The 19,804-nt window shown below is 41.4% G+C and overlaps 2 protein-coding genes across 2 annotated transcripts in view; both read right to left on the minus strand.

The window, feature by feature from the left end:
• The window catches only part of GLB1 (galactosidase beta 1), a 44,019-nt gene extending 25,907 nt beyond the window's left edge, over positions 1-18,112 (minus strand). Inside the window, exons 1-5 of the mRNA XM_018075520.3 lie at positions 18,095-18,112; positions 17,717-17,827; positions 8,060-8,229; positions 677-827; positions 308-368 (exon numbers count right to left, since the gene is read on the minus strand). Of these exons, the coding sequence (XP_017931009.3) occupies positions 308-368; positions 677-827; positions 8,060-8,229; positions 17,717-17,827; positions 18,095-18,112 (511 nt within the window). The remainder of the gene's footprint in view (positions 1-307; positions 369-676; positions 828-8,059; positions 8,230-17,716; positions 17,828-18,094) is intronic.
• On the minus strand, positions 10,863-15,991 carry TMPPE (transmembrane protein with metallophosphoesterase domain). Its single transcript, XM_029961779.1, has 2 exons — positions 15,546-15,991; positions 10,863-15,070 (listed from the first exon to the last, which is right to left on the minus strand). Exon 2 carries the CDS (start codon positions 14,979-14,981, stop codon positions 13,665-13,667), a length of 1,317 nt encoding a protein of 438 aa, XP_029817639.1. The 5' UTR covers positions 14,982-15,070; positions 15,546-15,991; the 3' UTR covers positions 10,863-13,664.
• Positions 18,113-19,804: the final 1,692 nt, after the last annotated feature.

The following is a 19,804-nucleotide window of genomic DNA, read 5'->3' on the forward strand; positions in this document are numbered from 1 at the left end:
GCCAGAAGGAATCTCCATGATGAGTGGCCAATTGGCCATGACAAAACCAAGGATCTCAAAGCTGAAGCTACTGTCTTTGGTGACAATGATTTCCCTCTTGGCACCCACTTGTCAATACCTCGGATACTTTCTACCCTACTTTGTTCATTCTATATACCTCTTGAATGCACACGTCTGAGTAAAAGCACTGAAAAATTTTACTCACAAAAAAACTTAAGCTGAAATATGAATTATCTACTAGTGGCCTCAAACAGCAAGTCGCCTTGCTGCCAAAGTGTATTTTTTATAACCTTTTTCATGTCTCTACCTGCATCAGAAGACCTGAGAACAATAGATTTCTTCTCCAACAACCATGCAGGAAGACCTCCCTGTGAAAAGAAAGGGAAACACTTCAGTAAACATTTTTAGGAAATCTAAGAAGAATTTAGTCTTTTATCAAAATATACAGTGAGACATGAAGACTGATTTTCTACAATAAAGTAGTAATTCCTAATGAAAAAACAAATACTGAGGAAGCTTGTATTGTAAGAAGTCACTTAGGATGCATAGATTTAATTATACTAAAGCAAGACTCTTGTCCAAGGGATACATCAAGTATGTTTGTCTACTTTAAGACAGAAATACTTGCATTAGATTTACCCTAGAAATGAGCTAACTGTCACAAAAGGCTGTATACCATGTCCCATTCTGCACAGATGTAAGGTCCAGCTCTCAGGATAACAAGCAATCCAATTTCATTAGCAAGCTGCAGGAAATACTCCAGATCTTTGCCACCAAAAAAATCATATACGCCCCTCTGGGTTTCATGGTAGTTCCATGGGACATACCTATTAAGAGAGAAAGTCACCTTCCATTAGGAAACTGAGACTAACCAGAATTCAGAGTAACAACAATTTGCACTACCCACCCCAGAGATCTGTAATGCTGAACTGGTCCTTAAGGTCAGTAAAAGACAAGACAACCTTCCTTCTGTGAGCTACTTCATATGGCAGAAGACATTGAAATTAATACTGAAACTAGGTTTAGTACTTTGCAGTATGTCTCCAGGAATCCATATCAACGCAAGAACACGTTTTGGTAGTGCTGTTTTGAAACTATGATGTCTGCTGCAAAATTTAAGTAGTTAATAGCTTTGAAGTTAGCAAGTCAGGTGCCAGCTATATTGTGGGGGGAGGTTGATGAGGAGATGAATACTGTAAACCACTCACAAAGGAGGAGGTCAGGAAGCAAAACAGCACATGACCCTTCGTGAACGAAACACCTAGATTGCACAAGAAACACCAACTAGGCTGACAGGTCCATGCTGCTGCCACTACAAAGAACCTAAAAAACATCTAAGTCTCAAACAATACTGCATCTTGGTCCTGAAAGTTTTCATTGACCAGGAGCAAAGCAAGTTCTGGAAAACAACAGTGGGAAGAACGGTCAAGTTGGAGTATGTTAAGGTGCCCAAGAGCCTGGACAAAGTAAAACTTCATTTCAACTAAGTAATAAAGGTGCCAAACAAGCAGATCACCATTTGAAAGAACACCTCTCTCCTACTTCCAGGACTTAAGAAACCGCAACCTCGGCACTGAACATCTCACACAAATAAAAAAAAAACCACTTGGTTGCAAGACAACAAAGAAACATGTAAGCTACCAACTACTATGCATGGTGTTGTAGCTTAAGGTCCCTGCTGGACAACCTCTTGACAGCCATGAGTGTTTTGGCTTGGCATAGTACTAAGTGGCTATCACAGCACAGACAGACATTAAAACCAGGGATGAATACAGCCTGAGCAAGGATTCAAGGGAATGGGAAAACTCATTCTCCATGCATTTACTGTTTTGCACATGGGTTTGTTTTGCAAATTCTTCTTTTAGGAGAATTGTTGCCACTGTTCTAGAAAGAATAAATCTGAGAAAAATTTCTAAAGTCAAAACTGTGTTCAGTCAAGCAAAGATCCTCTCACTGTCTTACTGTCTGTATTTGTTTATATGTTTCATAGTTAATTTTCTAAAAACTACCCAAGAGGGAAACAAAGTGCATAAAACAGTGCTTTCAATAGGAAAAATAGGAACCCTCAAATAAGTACACTACTGAAATGGCCATACACACACAAACAAGCACATGAACATCAAATACAAAAAATTATAATCTTTCAACCTCAGTTAATATCATACCCTTTCAAATGCCAAAATTTGAAAGAGTACAGTATTAAGCTTCTGTTTGAGATGATGAAGCTTAAAAGTCATATGCCAGGATGGAGTCAAAGCAGTGCACTCAGGCATCATAATGCAGATTTTCCCCTCTATGTGATATATTTTATTTCTTTGTCAACATGCTCTAATTGTTTCTGAAGCACACGAATAACTCGCTTGTAAAACAAACTAAATGTGCATTTAATGAATACGTGAATCACGTGAAAATACATGCGATGTTAATGTAGTTTTGTGCACTTTGTCTAATTTTCAAGCAGAGGAGCAAGCTGATTGCTGACATTTAAGGTCAAAGTGGATAAAGTAGGAAACTATTTAAGACAAACCAATGCCCAACCTACCTAAAAAAGACAATACCAGAGTATTGTACTGTACTTACTTTCCGTGTTCCACATACCATCATCCAGGCTACCACTGCAGTATAATTATAACTTGCTATAAGCTATAACAGCTCTGTTGTTTTCAAAACTATTGCTTAGGAATGCAGAATTCTTTTAACTTACATATATATGTGACTAAGGATTTGTCACGGACAAATAAACCTAAATCTATTTGTTCTTTGGAAAATTTGCCTAAAGGATTAAAAGAAAAAAATTCATGTCTCTTGACTTAACAAAGCTTTTGGTACTTTGCTGTACCACATCCCTATAAGCGAGCAAGAAAAAAAAAGAAGAGCATAACTGGGATAACAACATAGAAAAAAAATTAACAACAAAACAACAACCCACAATATGCTGGGAGTGCAATGGGTTATTTGGAGGAGTATCCCAAGTCTCTTTGGTAGGTCTAACTATATCCAAAGCTTTTATTGACATCTGCATGATTGCAAATGGGGAGCACTTGCAAAGTGATGAGTGAACACGACGAGGATTCTAAGTGCTTTTAACTAATGAGCAACGTAGTCTGAAATCAACAGGGGATTAAGAGTTATCCCTTTTCAAGTCTCTCTTGCATTGAAAAAGTAAAAAAATACAAAATGAGAAAGAAGACATACGGAAGTGGTATTAATAGGAAAAGGGTCTGCAAGTTCCACTGAGAAGTACCATCTGACTATGAATCACCAACATGACACTGCAGTAAGAGGCAAAGTTTTGTCTGTTCCTGTACATCAGGGAGGTAGATGTAGGAATTCTTTCACTGAAAAATGCTTCTATAAGAGCGCTGCACCTGTTTGAGCTCAATAAAGATGACTAGGTATTAACTTCATAACAGTTTCTCACTGCCTAAAATACGACTACAGAGAGACAGCAACCACTTATACTATTTTCTTTTTAGTCTACCAAACCAGCTATTTATCACTGGTAAGTAAATTAGAGGTTAATATGAGAAAAGCATTCTAGCTGCAATTTAACTACACCTTGTCATCTGTTAGTTATGAAAATATACTCATTGGAGAGTTTTATGAACTTGTTCTAGAAACAAGTCTCAAGGTTTAAATACGCTTAATAGCATCTCAGGTGAGGACTGGAGGGTTTCTCCAGCTCTTCTTCCAAGATGGAAGAAGATAGAAAAATTCTTCCAGAAACAGTTTTCATTTATGTCCCATGCTTCACCACAAGGCTGGAAAAAAAGCAGATTCTAGTGGAGAAGGAGGGAAGAAAATTCAGAAAAAAATGTAGGTGAAGTGTTTTTTTACAGAATGAATCATGATATAAACGTATTATAAACACTGGTCTAAAAATTGTTATTAAGACACTTTAATTCCCAATATTTTCTACAGTTAGCAATGGCCTCAAATCATTTTACTTTGAAATTGTTATCATTAATGAGTATAATTCTTATATGCCATTGTACAAATTTACAGTCAGTGGTTAATGCTGTATTGCTTTACCTACAGAATAATGAATTTATATAGGAAAGCCACATCCCTTTTTCAAACCTGAAAGGTGGTATTTCTTCTGTATTTGAGTAATAGCATTTACTTTCCGTTTACACACAATTTCTAAGCTTTATCCTATAGTCTTCTCCTTTTCAGAAGTCACAGTTTTCCTCTCCTATTACAGAGCTCTCAACAGGCAAAACCCCATACTTTAACTACCTTAATGTACAAAATAATTCTCTCTGTAATATCAGGGTGGGTTTTTTTAATAATGTAAAATTAAGTAACTTGTACTACTTTCAGAAATGAGCACCATATTATACATATACATATTATAGCTAGTTAAATTACACATATATGAGTATTTAAAAACAGTCATTTGTGTTTAAGTAATTTTAAGAGACAAACAGCAGCTCTTTCTTAGAAGGAGTTTCTACAGGTTTACAGTTTTCCACTCATTAGTCAACAAATGGAGCCAACAAAGAAAATGCTCAACATACTTTAACCTTCTATGAGCCCACAAAGGTAACTGTGGATTCTTCCAGGAAGCTTCAAAACCGATCTGTAAATCCTGTATATATTTACCTCCATCTAGTGGTTAATTGCTTACCTCCTCCATGCAAAAAAAACCCAAAAAAACCAACCAACCAAACCCCTAACTTTCAGTCCTTTCCAGATGTCTTTGACAGCACACACGTACAGTTACTGTTCAGTGTAACACAGAATTACCCTCGTGTGACCAGACACTTTTGTGTGCTGCCTGCTGAGGTGGGAAGTAGAGCTCCTCAGTGTCCTTTTCCATCATTTTCTGGGATGTCACACCAACCACAACATTAAATTTCAACCTGCTATTTAGAAGGTGTATGCCTTGATATTTTAAGCTTTAATGTAAGATCAAGCTTTCTGTCACCCCTTTTCTCATGTTCTGTTATTGCTTAAGATGCTACCAGGTGCAGGCAGTTATATATATGTACTGCCTTCACCTATTCCAGAGTCCAGGATGAGCTGCTGACTCAGTCAGGAGCCGAAAGATGTGTGATATATAAATAATTGTGATTCGTGAAACAAACGGGTGATTACATCAAAATAAAACAAACGGATTGTAAAATTTAATTATACCCCCATAAAGAAATAAAACAGACCCTTACAAGGTCAAGAGGCCTAAAACCTCCTTACTATCCTAAGAATAAAATATAGTAGAACTAAATCTTTAGGCGCCTGTTCATCCAAGAATACATGAATTATGACTGGTTGTAGAGATAACCCTTTTAGCTTCAGCTGTAAGAAAACCCATATATTAAAAACTTAGCAAAAACCTGTAGAATGTATATGTATATGATATAATTAATATGCATGAAGTAGCTAAGATAAATACTAAATGTATCCTGTAGTAGGGGTGTGCAGATTTGGGAAACTGGTCCCATTTCTGTCACCCAGCCGGCTGCTTGCTTTTACCATATAATAAACTATTATTCGAAAATTATAGAAACTCGAGACTTTGTTTATCACAGATGCATCAAGGCATAGTGAGTCTTTTGGAAAAGAAGCTGCAGAGAATAGGAAGGAGAACAGGTCTGGCTGGCTTCGACCACAAGGTATTTACAAGAACAATCCTATAACAAAAGGATTCTGTGTTCCTTGAAGTGGTAAGCCTTACTGGGAACGCCTTGATAAGAACAAGGAAGGCTCCCATATTTTAAATTATAGCAAGACTGTTTCCTATCTCATGGGAAAAACCCCAAGCTGCAAAATCACAATCTTCAGAGGTGGCCTCAAGATTGGGAGTCCAACTACCACATTCTACCAGAAGTCTAGTCCAGAATGACTTCACAATCCCTTGCTAACAGCATCACTTATACAGGAAAGAGTATGTAGAAGAAGAGAAAACAAAAGCACAACTAAATAATCATGTACATTGATTTTCATTTTTTAACAAAACCACAAAATCACAGCAGATTTGTTTGGGATAATGAACATTTATTGCTTTATCTCAAATAATAAAGAACAGTAAGGCTTGATTATTGGCAAACTTCTAAGAAAAACAAAAGGGGTTTTTGGTGGGTGAGGTGTTTTTTTAGCATCAAGAGAGAAAGAGAGAGAGATTGGTATCAAATAGAAAAATGCATGGATTTCATTCCTGTAGAAAACACAAGGCACTGGGGTCATTTCTGCTTCTAAGGTACACATTTAGGACTTTATCTTTCACCACAGCAGAAAAAAATCCAAAGGTAAAGCAATAACAGGGGAGAAAGTTCAAGAATCTCAATGTGCTCTTACAGAGAGAAATGGAGGTTGTAATAAAACTGTTATCTGTCATTTGTCATCCAGCAACACCTAAGCCCACAGGTCCCATAACCCCTTGCCAGCTGCACAGCACCTTCTGTGCCAAAGCAGACACAACTCAGCCCTCCCAAGACCAACAGTTGGCACCAGCAGAACAAGACAATCTCCGCTCCTTCCTGCACAGCAGAAGGATGCTAATGCAAAACAGTAAAGCAGAGATTTCAACAAGGAAAAAAAAAGGAAAAGGAATAAGAAAAAAACTATGGGTTTAGTGGGAGATTATAAAGGAGGAGGGGGAAAGCAACAGGGAAGAAAACAAACCAACCCTGCAGCAATTCTGCCATTAAACAACAGTGATAGGGTGAACGGGAAAGAAAATATTTCTATCTCAAAAGGCCTGTGACACAGCAGAGACATGAACAAGCAATTTCAAACAAAAAAAAAAGGAAGGGACTGTTTTTAAAAGCTGAAAATGGGTGTTGGGAGGAGGAGGAAAATTAATCAGAGACATAAGGGAAGTATGAGACACCATGGATCGCAGGAGTCACAGAGCCACTCTCTGGACCCAGGCTGACCTTCAAGCCAAACAACAAAAGGTATTAATTTTCAGGTCCACTTTAGATTACTCTTATTGCAGCAAAAAATAATTACATGGGCAATTCCAGAAACCCTGTCCTGAGCAAGTGTGTTACTTAATCCCATTCTCTTACATAACGTGAGTGAAGACAGAGCTTGCTTGCTTTAATGGAAAACAACAAAAACCACCCAAAACCCACTCACCAGTCACTGCATCATCTCAAGACAGAGAAGATCACACACAAAAATAATAGAGAATCCTAAATTTGGAAAAACACAACTTCTTTTCTTTCACTGCTGTATTTTCTTTACATACTAACCCTGACTAATCATATCCCCAAGTGTACAAGGCAACTTGCAGGTCTAACAAAAATACCGATTTCAAGGGTAGGGAAGGAGAGGTGGTGCAACACTCCCCCAGAGCAAAGTGCCCTGGCCTACAGGTCTACAGAACCAACACTGTCTGGCAGTCCATAGCACAAAAGCAGGCAGCTTCAAAGAGAAGCTCTAAGCCTTGCAATGATTTAAGAAAGAAAAACAAACCTGTTTGGGAATTACAACCCTTGCTTGAAAAGACTGTGCCTTACACTTTTCCACCGCTCCCCTTGTCAAGAAAGCTTTGGCAAAAATAAGACTAAGCTTCTTTTTTTTTTTTTATCGGTGCCTCACCTGTTGCAATAAGTAGGACAGATAAGAAAGATGGACTAAGGGTTTGGTATTCACACAAAAATGAAAGCTTTTAAACTTTTTTTTTTTTAAACAAGAACACCTAGTTCCCAACCATTTTTCTAAATTTAAATGCTCCTGGTGAAAGAGCTTTAAATAGGCTATTGTGTCCTCTCACCTGATCTGCCTTTTGACCACAGAATACAACGTCCTTGGCAAAGGCAGAGCACATACAACTGTTTCATAGCTGCCAAAGTTCACAGTCCAACAATTTATTTCAGGTCACATTTGCACCCTGGGTTGTGAAATAGGTGTTGCCTGTTAGTTATAACCTGCCCAATTGCCCCAGTTTCCACTCACAGGGGTCATCCTGTACCACCCTTCACTTCTCCAGAGCTTTCTCACCTATTACTTAAAAAATAACAAACCAACTAAAAATGGCAACATTCCACTTAACTACTACTCATACAGCTCCCAGGACTACAAATCTCTTGGAAAGTCATCAGCTACTCACGTTTGAATGGCATCAAGCCCTGCCATCTTCATCTTCAACAAGCGGTCTTTCCAGTAATACCGGGGCACCCGTGAGTAGTGAATGCTGCCAGAGATGTAACGGAAAGGCTCCCCATCTTTGACAAAGCAGTTGGAATCATAATCAATCCCAAAACTCCTCTGGGGTACATTCTGCGTACAAAACAAACAAACACACGATGTAATTTTTTCCTGCCTTGAAAGACACAGAGAACAGTCTATACAACACCTGTGGGTTGCCCATAACAGAAGATACAATGGTCCTAAAATAACAGATGGTGAATGACTAGCTACCTATAGCCCACTTGAGCCTCAGCACAACACAAAAGCAAACAGGAACCAGTGCAGTGTGTCACAGGACAAAAGAACAAGAGTACAAACTAGTAGATATAGTTCAAAATAAAAACACACCCTCCTGAAAAACTGAGGATGAAATTACTCAGCAAACATGCCTATGCCTAGACTGTCATTAAATTGAGCAACTGAGTGAGATAACTCTCTACAAACATTTCAAGACTACAAATTTCAATGAGGAAGACTACATTGTGTTGCAGCTGCAACAGAGGCAATTTTTTGCAGAAAACCTAAAAAAAGTTGCGGAAAATGTCCTAAATGCACATAGCAATTCAAAACATTCTGCCAATAGTGAACAAGTGCAAGTGTGGTCAACATATAACAACAGATATGGGAAGATACAACAATGAGCTGGCAGGGACACCAGAAATGCAAGGGATTGCCAAGTGTGGCACAGCAGAAGCTTTTCATGCTCTCATTCCATAAACACGGACCCATTCTTAAGATTACTTAACAGAGAGTTCCGTGAAAGTTGAAATAAATCTTGACTCAAAAAAGGCATGGGCATGCCAGACTTCTACAAAATCAGGACCTTACAGAGCTCAGAAATACAAACCAACTGCTATGGAACAATTGTAACTCAAAGGCTGGGATTCTCCATAGGAAATTAGTATTCTGTAGTAACTCCAGGCTGTTAGGCCTCAAGTAAACTATCACTGCAAAGGATGCTAAGATCAGCTGCTTACTTTCTGTTCAATTCCAATATATGTGGCTTTTTGCAGATCTTTCAGTTAAAACCTGCATCTTGATTCCTGCACTAGGATGAAATTGTACTGTGTGTACCCCTGAACAAAACCGTTCTCCCCTACAAACACCAAGCAGATGTTTCACATTCTTCAAATGTTTTTTACTGTAGGGCCCTGTGACAAATCACAGCACCAATGCAGAGCTGAGTGTTCCAAATGATCATGACTAAATGGAACTCAGAACCCAGGTGCAGCAATGCAGTTCTGCAATGCTATAAGAGGAAAAAACAAAGGCATCATTAGGGATAAAAGCACATTACACATTAAAAGGCCACTATCCCTGGAAATAAGGAGAGTCAAAATTGCTGTGGCTTCCCTCTGTAAGAGAATTTTAGTCCTCTCATTTAGACTTTAGACCACATCAAGAGGCCTATGGAAAAGACACTTGTTCCATTTGTGGCAGATAACTGTTGAGATGATGAATGTTGAAACAACTGTTTACACGCCCCCAGGGACAGACACCTCTGGCAGAGAACCAAGGCTGCCTTAAAGCAATAAAACAATTAAAAGAAGGTATTAATTATGAAAGTGGTCATCATTGAACCAGTTACCATTTAGAAGTCATGCTTCTAAAGCTGTAAGTCACCTTCCCAACACATATGCTTCCTGACACAGTGTTATTACAGGGGTGAAGAGAGGGAGGAAGATTCCAGAGTACTTCCGATTTACCTCATTCATCACCCATTGCAAACAGACTTCCACTCATGATCAATTACTCAACAGTATTTTATTGTTAATTCATGACCCAGGGCTTGCAATGAAAACAAGAGAGCTCTCATCATGAATTTATGTCTGGCTCTGTCAATATTGCATACTCATGGTTGTGAATATGCAGGGAATTCATTCCCACTCTATCTCCCTAGATGGGGTAGGGGGTCTGCTCATCTGGCGAGCAGATTCAACAGACACACCCTAACAGCACTGTTTGGGATGCCAGCTCATTCATAGCAAATCACATCAGTGCCAGCTGAAAATTCAGACCCTTAGAGGCAATGTTGCATCTTACTTGCTCAGAGCATACTCACACTAAAAAGGGATGAACTAAAGAATTTGTCCTTTCTTAAACGAAGGAAGAATTTATTTTGCAATCTTAACACTATTTTGTCATTTTATAATGTATATGTCTCCTGATATAAAAAAAATTACATAACTTCAACAAAAAAAATTTATTTGACAGTGGCTAGAATCTCTCATTCTCCAAATTTACAAAGCAGGGTTTTTTTCTTATTTGGAAAGCAAGCAGATGTGGATACAAATCCTCAACAAACCTCTCCACCTGTGAAGGTTTCTGGCCTCTCCTATCTAGACCATTCAAACACAAAACAGCCCTTCCTCTACCCCAAAGCGTAAGTACCAAAATTGAGAACCACAAACCACTTCTGTTCCTTCCAAAGAATTCTCTTAATAACCCTTCTCTTTCCTTGCAGCAGTCCTTTTCTCTGCATCACATTCTCATCTCTTCAGCCTGCACCGTTTTCTCCTAATATGCTTCAGGAAAATTTAATAGTGGCCTTACCTTTCCCACTTTTCCCCATGTCTTGCTTAGCAGTGTGTGTGCAAGATTTTCCAAAACTAGTCAGGTTTATTGTTGGTAGCTTTTTGTTAGTAAATACGAGTGTGTTAAAACTATTCAGCATGAACTGCTCAATATATACTGGTACAAAATAAGAGGTCATTAGAGGCATATTTCTTGATATAAGAATAAAATTTTATTAAATCCCAACATTTAAAGCATTTGTTATATCACATTTTACATATTTTTAATCCATTCTAGAGTAATTATATAATAAATATAACTTTCACAAAGTGATGATACTAATCCATTCTGCTATTAATTCTGACAGTAATTAACTGCCCTCCCATCCCTCAGTGAACTGGCCTTTTATGGAAAGAAATACATATTCATTTAGCTACGTTCTCCAGATCAAATACATTTCACGCACACACACAAAATTTAAAAAAAAAAAAATCAAAAAAATTACAAAATAAGCAGCACAGCAATTTTTCTTCATCTGGAATACTGAACATGGGTCTACATTGTGGACATTCAAGTCAAATAGGAAAATGTATAGGAAGAACCTTGAAGGACAGTTAGATATTACTCTATTAGGTTTTAGAAACAGCTAATTCCTTTTATCAAGAAGAAAGTTGATCTAAGATACTTTCCATTCATATTTAAGAAGCAAAATAAGAAAAGGTTTTGAAATGTTTTGGCACAGAAAGAAAACATGTTAAGTAATAAGTAATCATCAAGCAAACAAGCTTACAGAGGGAGAGACTTACAGAAAACAAATTGAACAAGAACTAAATTACAGTGGGAGAACTCAATAAAGTTATGAAATGACAATATGACCACTCCTAAAAGGATGCATATTGGCTTCTGAAAGGACATATTACAATCTTCCAAGTGAGGCACATAAAAAGTAATTAAGAAATCCTGGAATGGAAAGACCTCTTCAGCTAGGTTTTTGCACACATTTGGACAGAATGAAGAGAAGAATAAAAAGGGCAAGGAAAAAAAAAAAAAAGAAAAAGTAATACTAGCAACTCACTGAGAAACTGACACCATCTAAAATCAGTCCAACAAATGCCTCCAGTTAAGGAAACTTGCTTAACAATTAGTCTTCTTTACATGGTAAAGCACTCAGTGCAACAAGTGAAAAGCTTTTAACTGAAGGCATGTCGGTAAGTAAACGGAGGGTTACAGGCTATCAAAATTCTCACTGCCTAAGACCATTTGACACTATGCCACCGACTGCAAAGTGGTGGCACTCACTGCCCACACAGACAGTGGGCAGCGTTAAATATACATGCAAACTTCAGGATACTTAAGCAGGTATCATCTCATGAGCATAAAAAAAAAGTTCACAAAATTATAGGTGTCAGGAAACAGAAATTATCTAGTCTGGCCAGTAGAGAGCCTGAGTGGTCAGGTGTTCAGTTTTCAGATTAAAAGAGCACTGACTTCTCCAACAATTCCACTGACCTTCATGACACATTTACAGTATTTCTCAATATTCCTGAGTAAAAAGGCAAGATGTTTGTACATAGGAACAGGATACAAAACCAGCCTAGCAGTTAGAAACTCTGCCTGGGGGAGGGTTGAAGGAAGCGGATGAAGCGAAACTTCAAAATTTATTAACTCAGAGAAAAACTCAACTTTACAAAGCTTATAGCACTTTTCAAATACACCTCCTTCAAAACGAGAATGGAAGCTGAAGAACAAAACAGAAGTGTGTATGGTCGTGTGCTTCAGGTTCACACAGGAAAAGACTGAACACCTCAGTTCTGGTCTTGCCATCCTCAGTCTCCCACGTAAAAACTGCTCTCTTCTGCCCCATGCTACATGGGTCTGCCTGAGAGGAACCCAGGTGCTGGTGGGCAGAAAGGCAGAGCAAGGGAAGCCCTGTGGCTACAGACACCCAGGACAATGATATGCAAATGCTCTTAAGGAAAGTCACCCACTGCAGAGCTTAGTCTCCTTGAAAAAGGGCACAATTTACTTGAGATATTAAAGCCTTTAAACAAAGTTCAAGCATTAACCTATTTGCATTGTTTTCAAATGGCATCTCCTTACTCTTGCAAGAGAAAAATGACAGAGCAGAAATCAGGTAGAAAGAAAAAAAAACATAGAATGAAAAGACACTTAGTATTTCAGCTTCGGATTTTGTGCTCTACATCAGGAGGTACTGCATGCTTAGGCAGCAACAGAAATTAATTTTGAAATTTCTTTCTCATTTGCTTTTATTAGAGCTATTTTCAGTAAGTAATTACTAGATGCTCAGCTATTCTGGGGAAATGCCTGAGAATGACTGCTACTTTCATCCTTTGATATCAGTCTCACCAACTTTTTAACTGGAAAATATTGGATTTCAGGAACTGATGGCTGGCAACTTACTGTACTAGTAAGCACAGACTGGAAGCCCTCATGCATGTTGCAGACAGCTAGAAGGATACAGATTCCAGCCTCAATTAAAAAAAAAAAATCCTCAACTATTCCCTTCCCCTAACGTTTCTAGCATAAGACTTCTAGATTTTGCATACTCAGTGGGCACTCTGCAGTCCCTTCTGCAAAACATGCATGAGTGATTTCACTGCAAGAGATCAGAACTTTGCCTGCCTGAGACTGGATAAGGCAGCTGCCTGATAGATAGCAAACATTGGAAAATCAAGTAGGTGCAGGAAACAGATATTACTAAACATGCACAGGACACACATTATCTGCATGACATCAGCATTACCTTTCAATGCAGAATCTCAATGATAGTGAACTCAAAGAACTAACTTCTTCAGTATTTTAACATGCCCCAAATTTCTTTCATAGGCCCAAGATACAGTTTAGTGTTTTCTGCTTAAACTTAATAGAACCCGCTGAAGTTCAGCCCAGTACATCTTCTCTGGCTTCCCTGAAAAAGGATTTGCTTTCACAGCAGAAGAGCCAATATACTGACCAAAAAAAGAACAGTAGAAGTCTGTCAAATGGAAAACTCAAGCAGAACGTAGGATTATCTCCGTTATTTCAGCTCTGCTGCCCAACCTCATGGGTATTCCAAAGTACATCGTCCCTGGGCTGACATAGACAAAGGTGTTCTGCCCAACTTTGTACAAGCCAACAAAGAATGGATTCAGAAGATAAGCTCCAGCATTTAGAGGGAAAATCTGCCCTCCGTGAGTATGGCCAGAGAGAATTAAATTTATGTCTGGTCTCTCCTGAAGGGCCCACTTTGCAGCAACTGGCTGATGAGCTAAAAGCACTATTGCATGCTCACTGCTACAACCTCTGAGAGCTTTTTTCAAATCCATGCCATGTCCCGAGTAGCGTAATGCATCTGCTTCAATATCATCCACACCAGCCAGGCAGAACCAGTCATCAGTGCTCTTTGGCGAAACAATCTTCACATTCTCATTGTGCAGCGGCTGAATGTTAAGAGATTTTAACAGCTCAAACCAGTTGCTAACATCTAATGTGTAGTACTCATGGTTTCCTGTGACAAAGTACGTCCCCAAAGGGGAATCAAGTTCTCCAAGAGGCTCAACAGCAGGTCGTATGATCTCTGCCTCAGCGTCAGTCAGGTCCCCAACGATCACCGTGATATCTGGTTTTAAAGCCTTAACCATTCTCACTATCATGGCAAGCTTGGTCTTCCCAACAGTAGGCCCCAGATGGATATCTGAAAGCAACACCACTTTCAGGTTAGTCATGGTTGAGGGCAGCTTGTGAACTGGAATCTCCACTGAATTCACAGCAGGAGGCTGGGAAGCATTTAACAGCCCGACAACAGTCAGCACAAGAGTCAGCACGACTGCCAAAACTGGTTTCATTGCTGTTCTGTTCTTGTTGCCAGTGCCTGCCTTAGTGCCTCTCCCCACCAAGAACTTGTAAGCCTGCTCTACAGAGCCTAGAGTGAAGAGGAAGAAGATGAGAATGATATAGGCCCCAAGGCAGGTGTAGGCAGCTAAAGAAAAGAAATAGGGCTCTTCTGCAACAAGACATAGCAATGTAAAGAAGCTTGAATGAGCCAAAGCTAGAAACATGAACACAGCTATTTTCCACAGCATGAAACAGAGGGAGCTGGCAGCTGAAGACCTGGTGAACATGGTGACTGTGCTTTTCCAAACATGAAGAGATCCCATCAGCATGAGTGTATTGGTAAATAGTGCCATCTGCAGCCTTAGAACCCAGTGCCGCATCCTGAGATCGAGTTTTTCTGCCAGATAACTCCGCGACAGCATCATAGAGAAGAAAACCATTCCTGCAGCCACTGCAGCCTTTGCTTCAAGGGGCAGTTGCTTGAAGGAGATCATCTTTGCTTCCTGACTGTTCCCTTCTGTTCTGCAGAAGTCTCCAGTAGGCAATAATGTGGTTATGAAGGGGTGCCTTGGGTCAACAAAGCCTGCAACCAGGAACCAGTATCAGCCGTTTTAAAATATTACACACATTCCCTTTTTCCCAGACTGCAATAAAGGATTGTTACTCTACGTACTACCCAAGATGCTGGGTCATGCAGAATCACTGTTATAAAGACACAGAGGAGATGTCCTGATGTGGAATAAATCAGACAACAGAAAAGACTGGATTCTGGCAGTCCCCTTCCAAGCTCCCTGCCTGCAGCCCTCTATGATTCCTCCCCCACCCTTTTTTTTTTTTTTAATATGCTCTTTTCTCATTAAGACTTCCTTATAGCAGATGGCAATAAATCGCAACAGGGATGCAATGAGTGCTGGAAACAATCATTATAGTATTTGGAAATTTCATACATGTTCTGGGACTAAGTTGTTTCTGATATTAATTTAACATGTGTTTTCTGTTCTTCTTCCCAAGCAGTTGGCTCCATCCGAAAAGCAGGCATCACCCTACCTCATTCTTACCGAATGCAAGAGGTTCTACTAACACATGCTACAGCAGCAGTGAAATCCCCACTGGAACAGCTACCAGATGCAACTGTGGTCCCAGAAACTGCAGATGATGTATCAGCAGATATCCTTGCCTGCAGTTGTGAATCAGACTTCTCCAAAGCCCTGAAAATCAGTAGGATCAGTGAAACTCACATTGTGTTTTGCTACTCGCTTCCAGACCACTTCCACTACATGCACAGTTTCCAAGTTTCAATGCCTATTTCAGCATATCCTATTCTAACAGGGATTAGTTGAAAAGGGATCAAAACGTCACATACTCTGCTCCTTTAGAAGGGAGCAGAGTCTACCACATATCTGCTCACAGACTGAAAACAAACAAGGATCAATTATGTTTGAATTGCACCGGAATTCCCTGGTTTGCTCTGTATTTTGCTCAGTCACAGTGTTTCTACTAACGCATATTTCTATTTAAAACAAACCTACTGTTTCATTTTGATTGTAGATGAAAAAAGTTTGGATGGTCTTTTATAATATACAATAGAGATCATGTCTGACATAACAGTCATGCAGTGCCATATGCTTATTTTCAACACACTTCCTGTCTCTCAGTCCACACTTTAACTAGAGAAAAAGCAATCATTACAGCCAAAAATATCTCAGAACTAGGACACAAAAGCAGCCTTGGAGGGCTCAGCAGTGAGCCTGAGCCCAGAAGTCTCAAAACCGCAGTTTGCCAGGTTGCTTATTTGTAGGATATACCTTCCCAAGCTAATTTAAAAGAACATTAGCAGCTCTGTGATAACAGGACCTTGCTCTATTTCGAAGACTAGAGTAAGTTTTAAAAGGATCCCTTCCCTCATTGCTTGTGTCAGGGAAATGTGGGTTGATAAGAAAAACCGCGTCTGCCACCCTCAGTTCCTCAAGTTCTCATATTAAAAAACTGCTATTTTACACAAACAAAGCTAGGAAGGATAAGAGCATAAAAAATACCCTGCTAATCTACTGATCCAAGTCCATAGGTCCTCTAGACACCAGGCAATATTCTGTCTGGACAACAGCAACAAGAAATGCTGTTTAAAGAAATTACATGACCCTGGCCACTGTCTGTGGTCTGCTCCCTCATACTCCTCCAGCTGATAAAGCTGCTACACTAGGGATGTTCGAAAGCAAATCCTTGCCTAGTCATTTCTGGATGTTGTTTATGAACCTGACATATTTAAATTTGGCAAATCCAATTTTTTGAATCCAGTAAACACTGTCTGCTTCTACAACCTCACATGGCAGCAAATTCTTGAAATTCACTATATATTTTTACAATATTTAATCTGTTTTAAACTAATCTATTAAATCCCCCAGGAGTGCTAATACCACCAAATTTGGTGAGTATTGGTTCTCCATTCCTCTTACCCACCAACCTTCAGAATTTTGGAAGGCTCAGCCATAACTTCCCCCACATTTACTGTCACCCATTCCACAGAGGTCTCACTTGAGGCTGTGCTGCTTTTCATACAACTTTAACCACCTGTGCACAATTCAACTGCACCATCTACCAAGGTAATAGAGACACACTGCCTCAAACTCAAGGCATGAACCACAAGACTGTCAAGACCAAGGATTTGTCCTTAGGCAGTGGTCTGCGACAAAGTGCCTACTACAGAATCGATGCAGAACAGGAAAAACTCCTTTCCCTCCTCTCACACACCACAGGACGAGCGAGTTTTCCCTTGGGATCGGCACCGGTTCCCGCACCGCCCTTGGCTGCTCGGCGAGGCCCTGCACTCCACGACTCCCGGGAGCGCAGGGAGCCCCGGCGCCGGCCGGAGGACAGCTGGCACCGCCATTCCGGGCCGGACACGACCCCGGCCATCCCCCCCCGGAGGGCGCCACCGCCAGCCCTTCCCCAGCCCCACACGGCCTGCTCGGGAGAAGGGCACGGACCCTTCCTTGTCCCTGCCGCGGGACCTCCCCCTCGGCGCAGCACAGTCCCGGCACCCGCGCCCTGCTCGCCGCCCATGAGCCCCAAATCGCTCATGCTTTAATTAAAAACGGACCGAGGGCGGAGCGCCTTCCTCCAGCGGCGGGAGGAGGCCCCTGCCAGCCCTCGGTCACGCCGGCCCCCGCGCCCCTCGAGCCGCCCCCCAGGGCCCCGGGTGCGTTGGAGAGGAGAGGCGAGGAGGACTCACCGCCGCCGGAGGAGCGCGGCCAGGCGGCCAGCGGGAGCAGCAGCCGCAGCATGGCGGGCACGGCCAGGAAACGGCGGCGTCAGCTGACGGCTCCGCCGGGAAACGGGCATCCTTCCTCCCGCCCCAGCGGCACCCACGGCACCGCCCTCAGCGCCCTGGCTCCTCCTGCCCTTGCCTCCCACCACTTCCCAGGAGACTTCTCCTGTGCAGACCATCGTCTGCCCTTGGGGCTAGGTGCTCTCCGTTCCGTGCTAAAGCAGTCATGCTCTTTCAGGAGCTCACAGCAGACTTTTTGGATATAACCTCCAATATTGTATAAGTCCAAGGATTGCTCCCACACAAAAGTTTCCAAGACAGAAAGGTCTTTCTGGCCTTTACCTCTCCTGGGCAGCCCATCATTCACACTGGGGCTAGGTGCTTTCCTTCCCATGTAAAAGCTCTGTCATCCTCTTTCAGGAGCCCGGCACCGAAATAAAGATACAACCTCCAATGTTGAATACATCTCCAAAGATTTCCCCCACAGAAAAGGTGCCCGGACAGAAGGCTGGTTCTGGCCTTTATCTCCCGTGGGCAGGCGATTGCCTGCAGCACCACACAGGCTCCAGGCCCCGGAACTTGTCCCAGCTCCCCAGAGGGGATGACAGAACACCCGCCCCCACCACCTTGGTTGGGCAGAAATGCCTCGCACACCCGTGCCAAGGAAATGCAAGAGCGATCTCCCAGCCTACAGGACAGCGACAGTGGTATGGATGCCAAAGGGACAAAAAGAGGATGGGGAGATGGCCGTACTCTCACTTCCATCCATGTGACTGATTTCCACCTCACGGGTGAGGATGCTTTGGAAGGAGGATGACAAAATCCAGGGCCAGGGAGGGGAAGAAGGGAAGGAATGGAAAAGAAAAAACAAAATGGAAAGGGGCAGAAGCAAAAGGCAGAAGCAAGAAGGCAGTCCTCCCTGGCACTCTCCTATCCTGGTAGGAGTTGGGGCCACCTCTGCTTAGCTTCCCAGCAAAGCAGTGGCCACATGATTGGCAGTTTGGCTGTCCACTACTCCAGCATCTCTGAAGTCCTCCCATGTCCCCTGGCCTTGCTTCCACTGGTCATACACTTTCCCTTTTTCGCCTTAGCTCCAGAAGAAGATCCCGGCTCAGCCAAACCAGCCTTCTACTTCGGCTGCTTGACTTCCAGAATTTTGGAATTGCCCACTCCGGTGCTCTTCAGAGGTGGCACTTGAAAACTGACCATCACTGATGGACCTTAGCACCTTCAAAAGGGGACCTCACTAATTAGTTCCCTGAGCAGCTTGAATTCTGCTCACTACATATCCAGAGTTGAAGTTTTGCTGTCACTTTTCTTCCTGACAGTGGAGATTTTAAACTTGATTGTTTCATGGTCACTGTGGCCAAGATGGTCCCAAATCACCACTTCATCCACGAGACCCTGTCTGTTAACAAGTAACAAATCAAGGAAGGCACCTTTCCTAGTCAGTTCCCATAGTACCTGTACCAATAAGTACAGGTGTTTTAGGAATCTTCTGGACCTGTTTGTATCAGCTGTGTTGATCTACAGGTACTTCTTGGTTGCTTAAAGACTAATTTGTTGGTGTCATCATCCTGGCTGGGTGGCCTATAGTAGACTCCCGCAATGACATCTGCTGTATTTGTTTGTCCCTTAATCCTTACCTGAAGGCTCACAACCCTGCCAATCACACAGTTTTTGTTTGAAAGGAACTAACTGTGGATGACACTGAGCGAAGATAAGGAGCAAGTTTCGCAGAAATTTGGCAAATGGACAAACGTTCACACCGTTCTGCTTCTGTTCCCACCCTTGGGGGCAAAAAAGCTGTTGCTGTCAGCAACACTCACATTTAACAAATGGCATTTGACAGAAAAGTAATGAACAAGATGAGTAGCTCCCTGTGCTCTGGTCTGGACATTTATCTGCCCCAGGGACTTTTAATACAGCGGAATGGGCTGTGTGAAGTGGTGGGATAAGATAAATTTATTACTTTGCCTCTAGGGAGAATTAAATTAAGTCTGATTAAAGTCACTTAAATCCTGAGCACAAGGGCTCAGATTCATGAAGGAG

Source organism: Manacus vitellinus, unplaced genomic scaffold (assembly GCF_001715985.3).
Source record: "Manacus vitellinus isolate BGI_N305 unplaced genomic scaffold, ASM171598v3 scaffold_3_pilon, whole genome shotgun sequence".
In the NCBI taxonomy this organism is placed as follows: Eukaryota; Metazoa; Chordata; class Aves; order Passeriformes; family Pipridae; genus Manacus; species Manacus vitellinus.

Bases quoted from the DNA above. Each gene is read 5' to 3' on its own strand.
- TMPPE (XM_029961779.1), bottom strand. From the start codon at position 14,981: ATGATCTCCTTCAAGCAACTGCCCCTTGAAGCAAAGGCTGCAGTGGCT.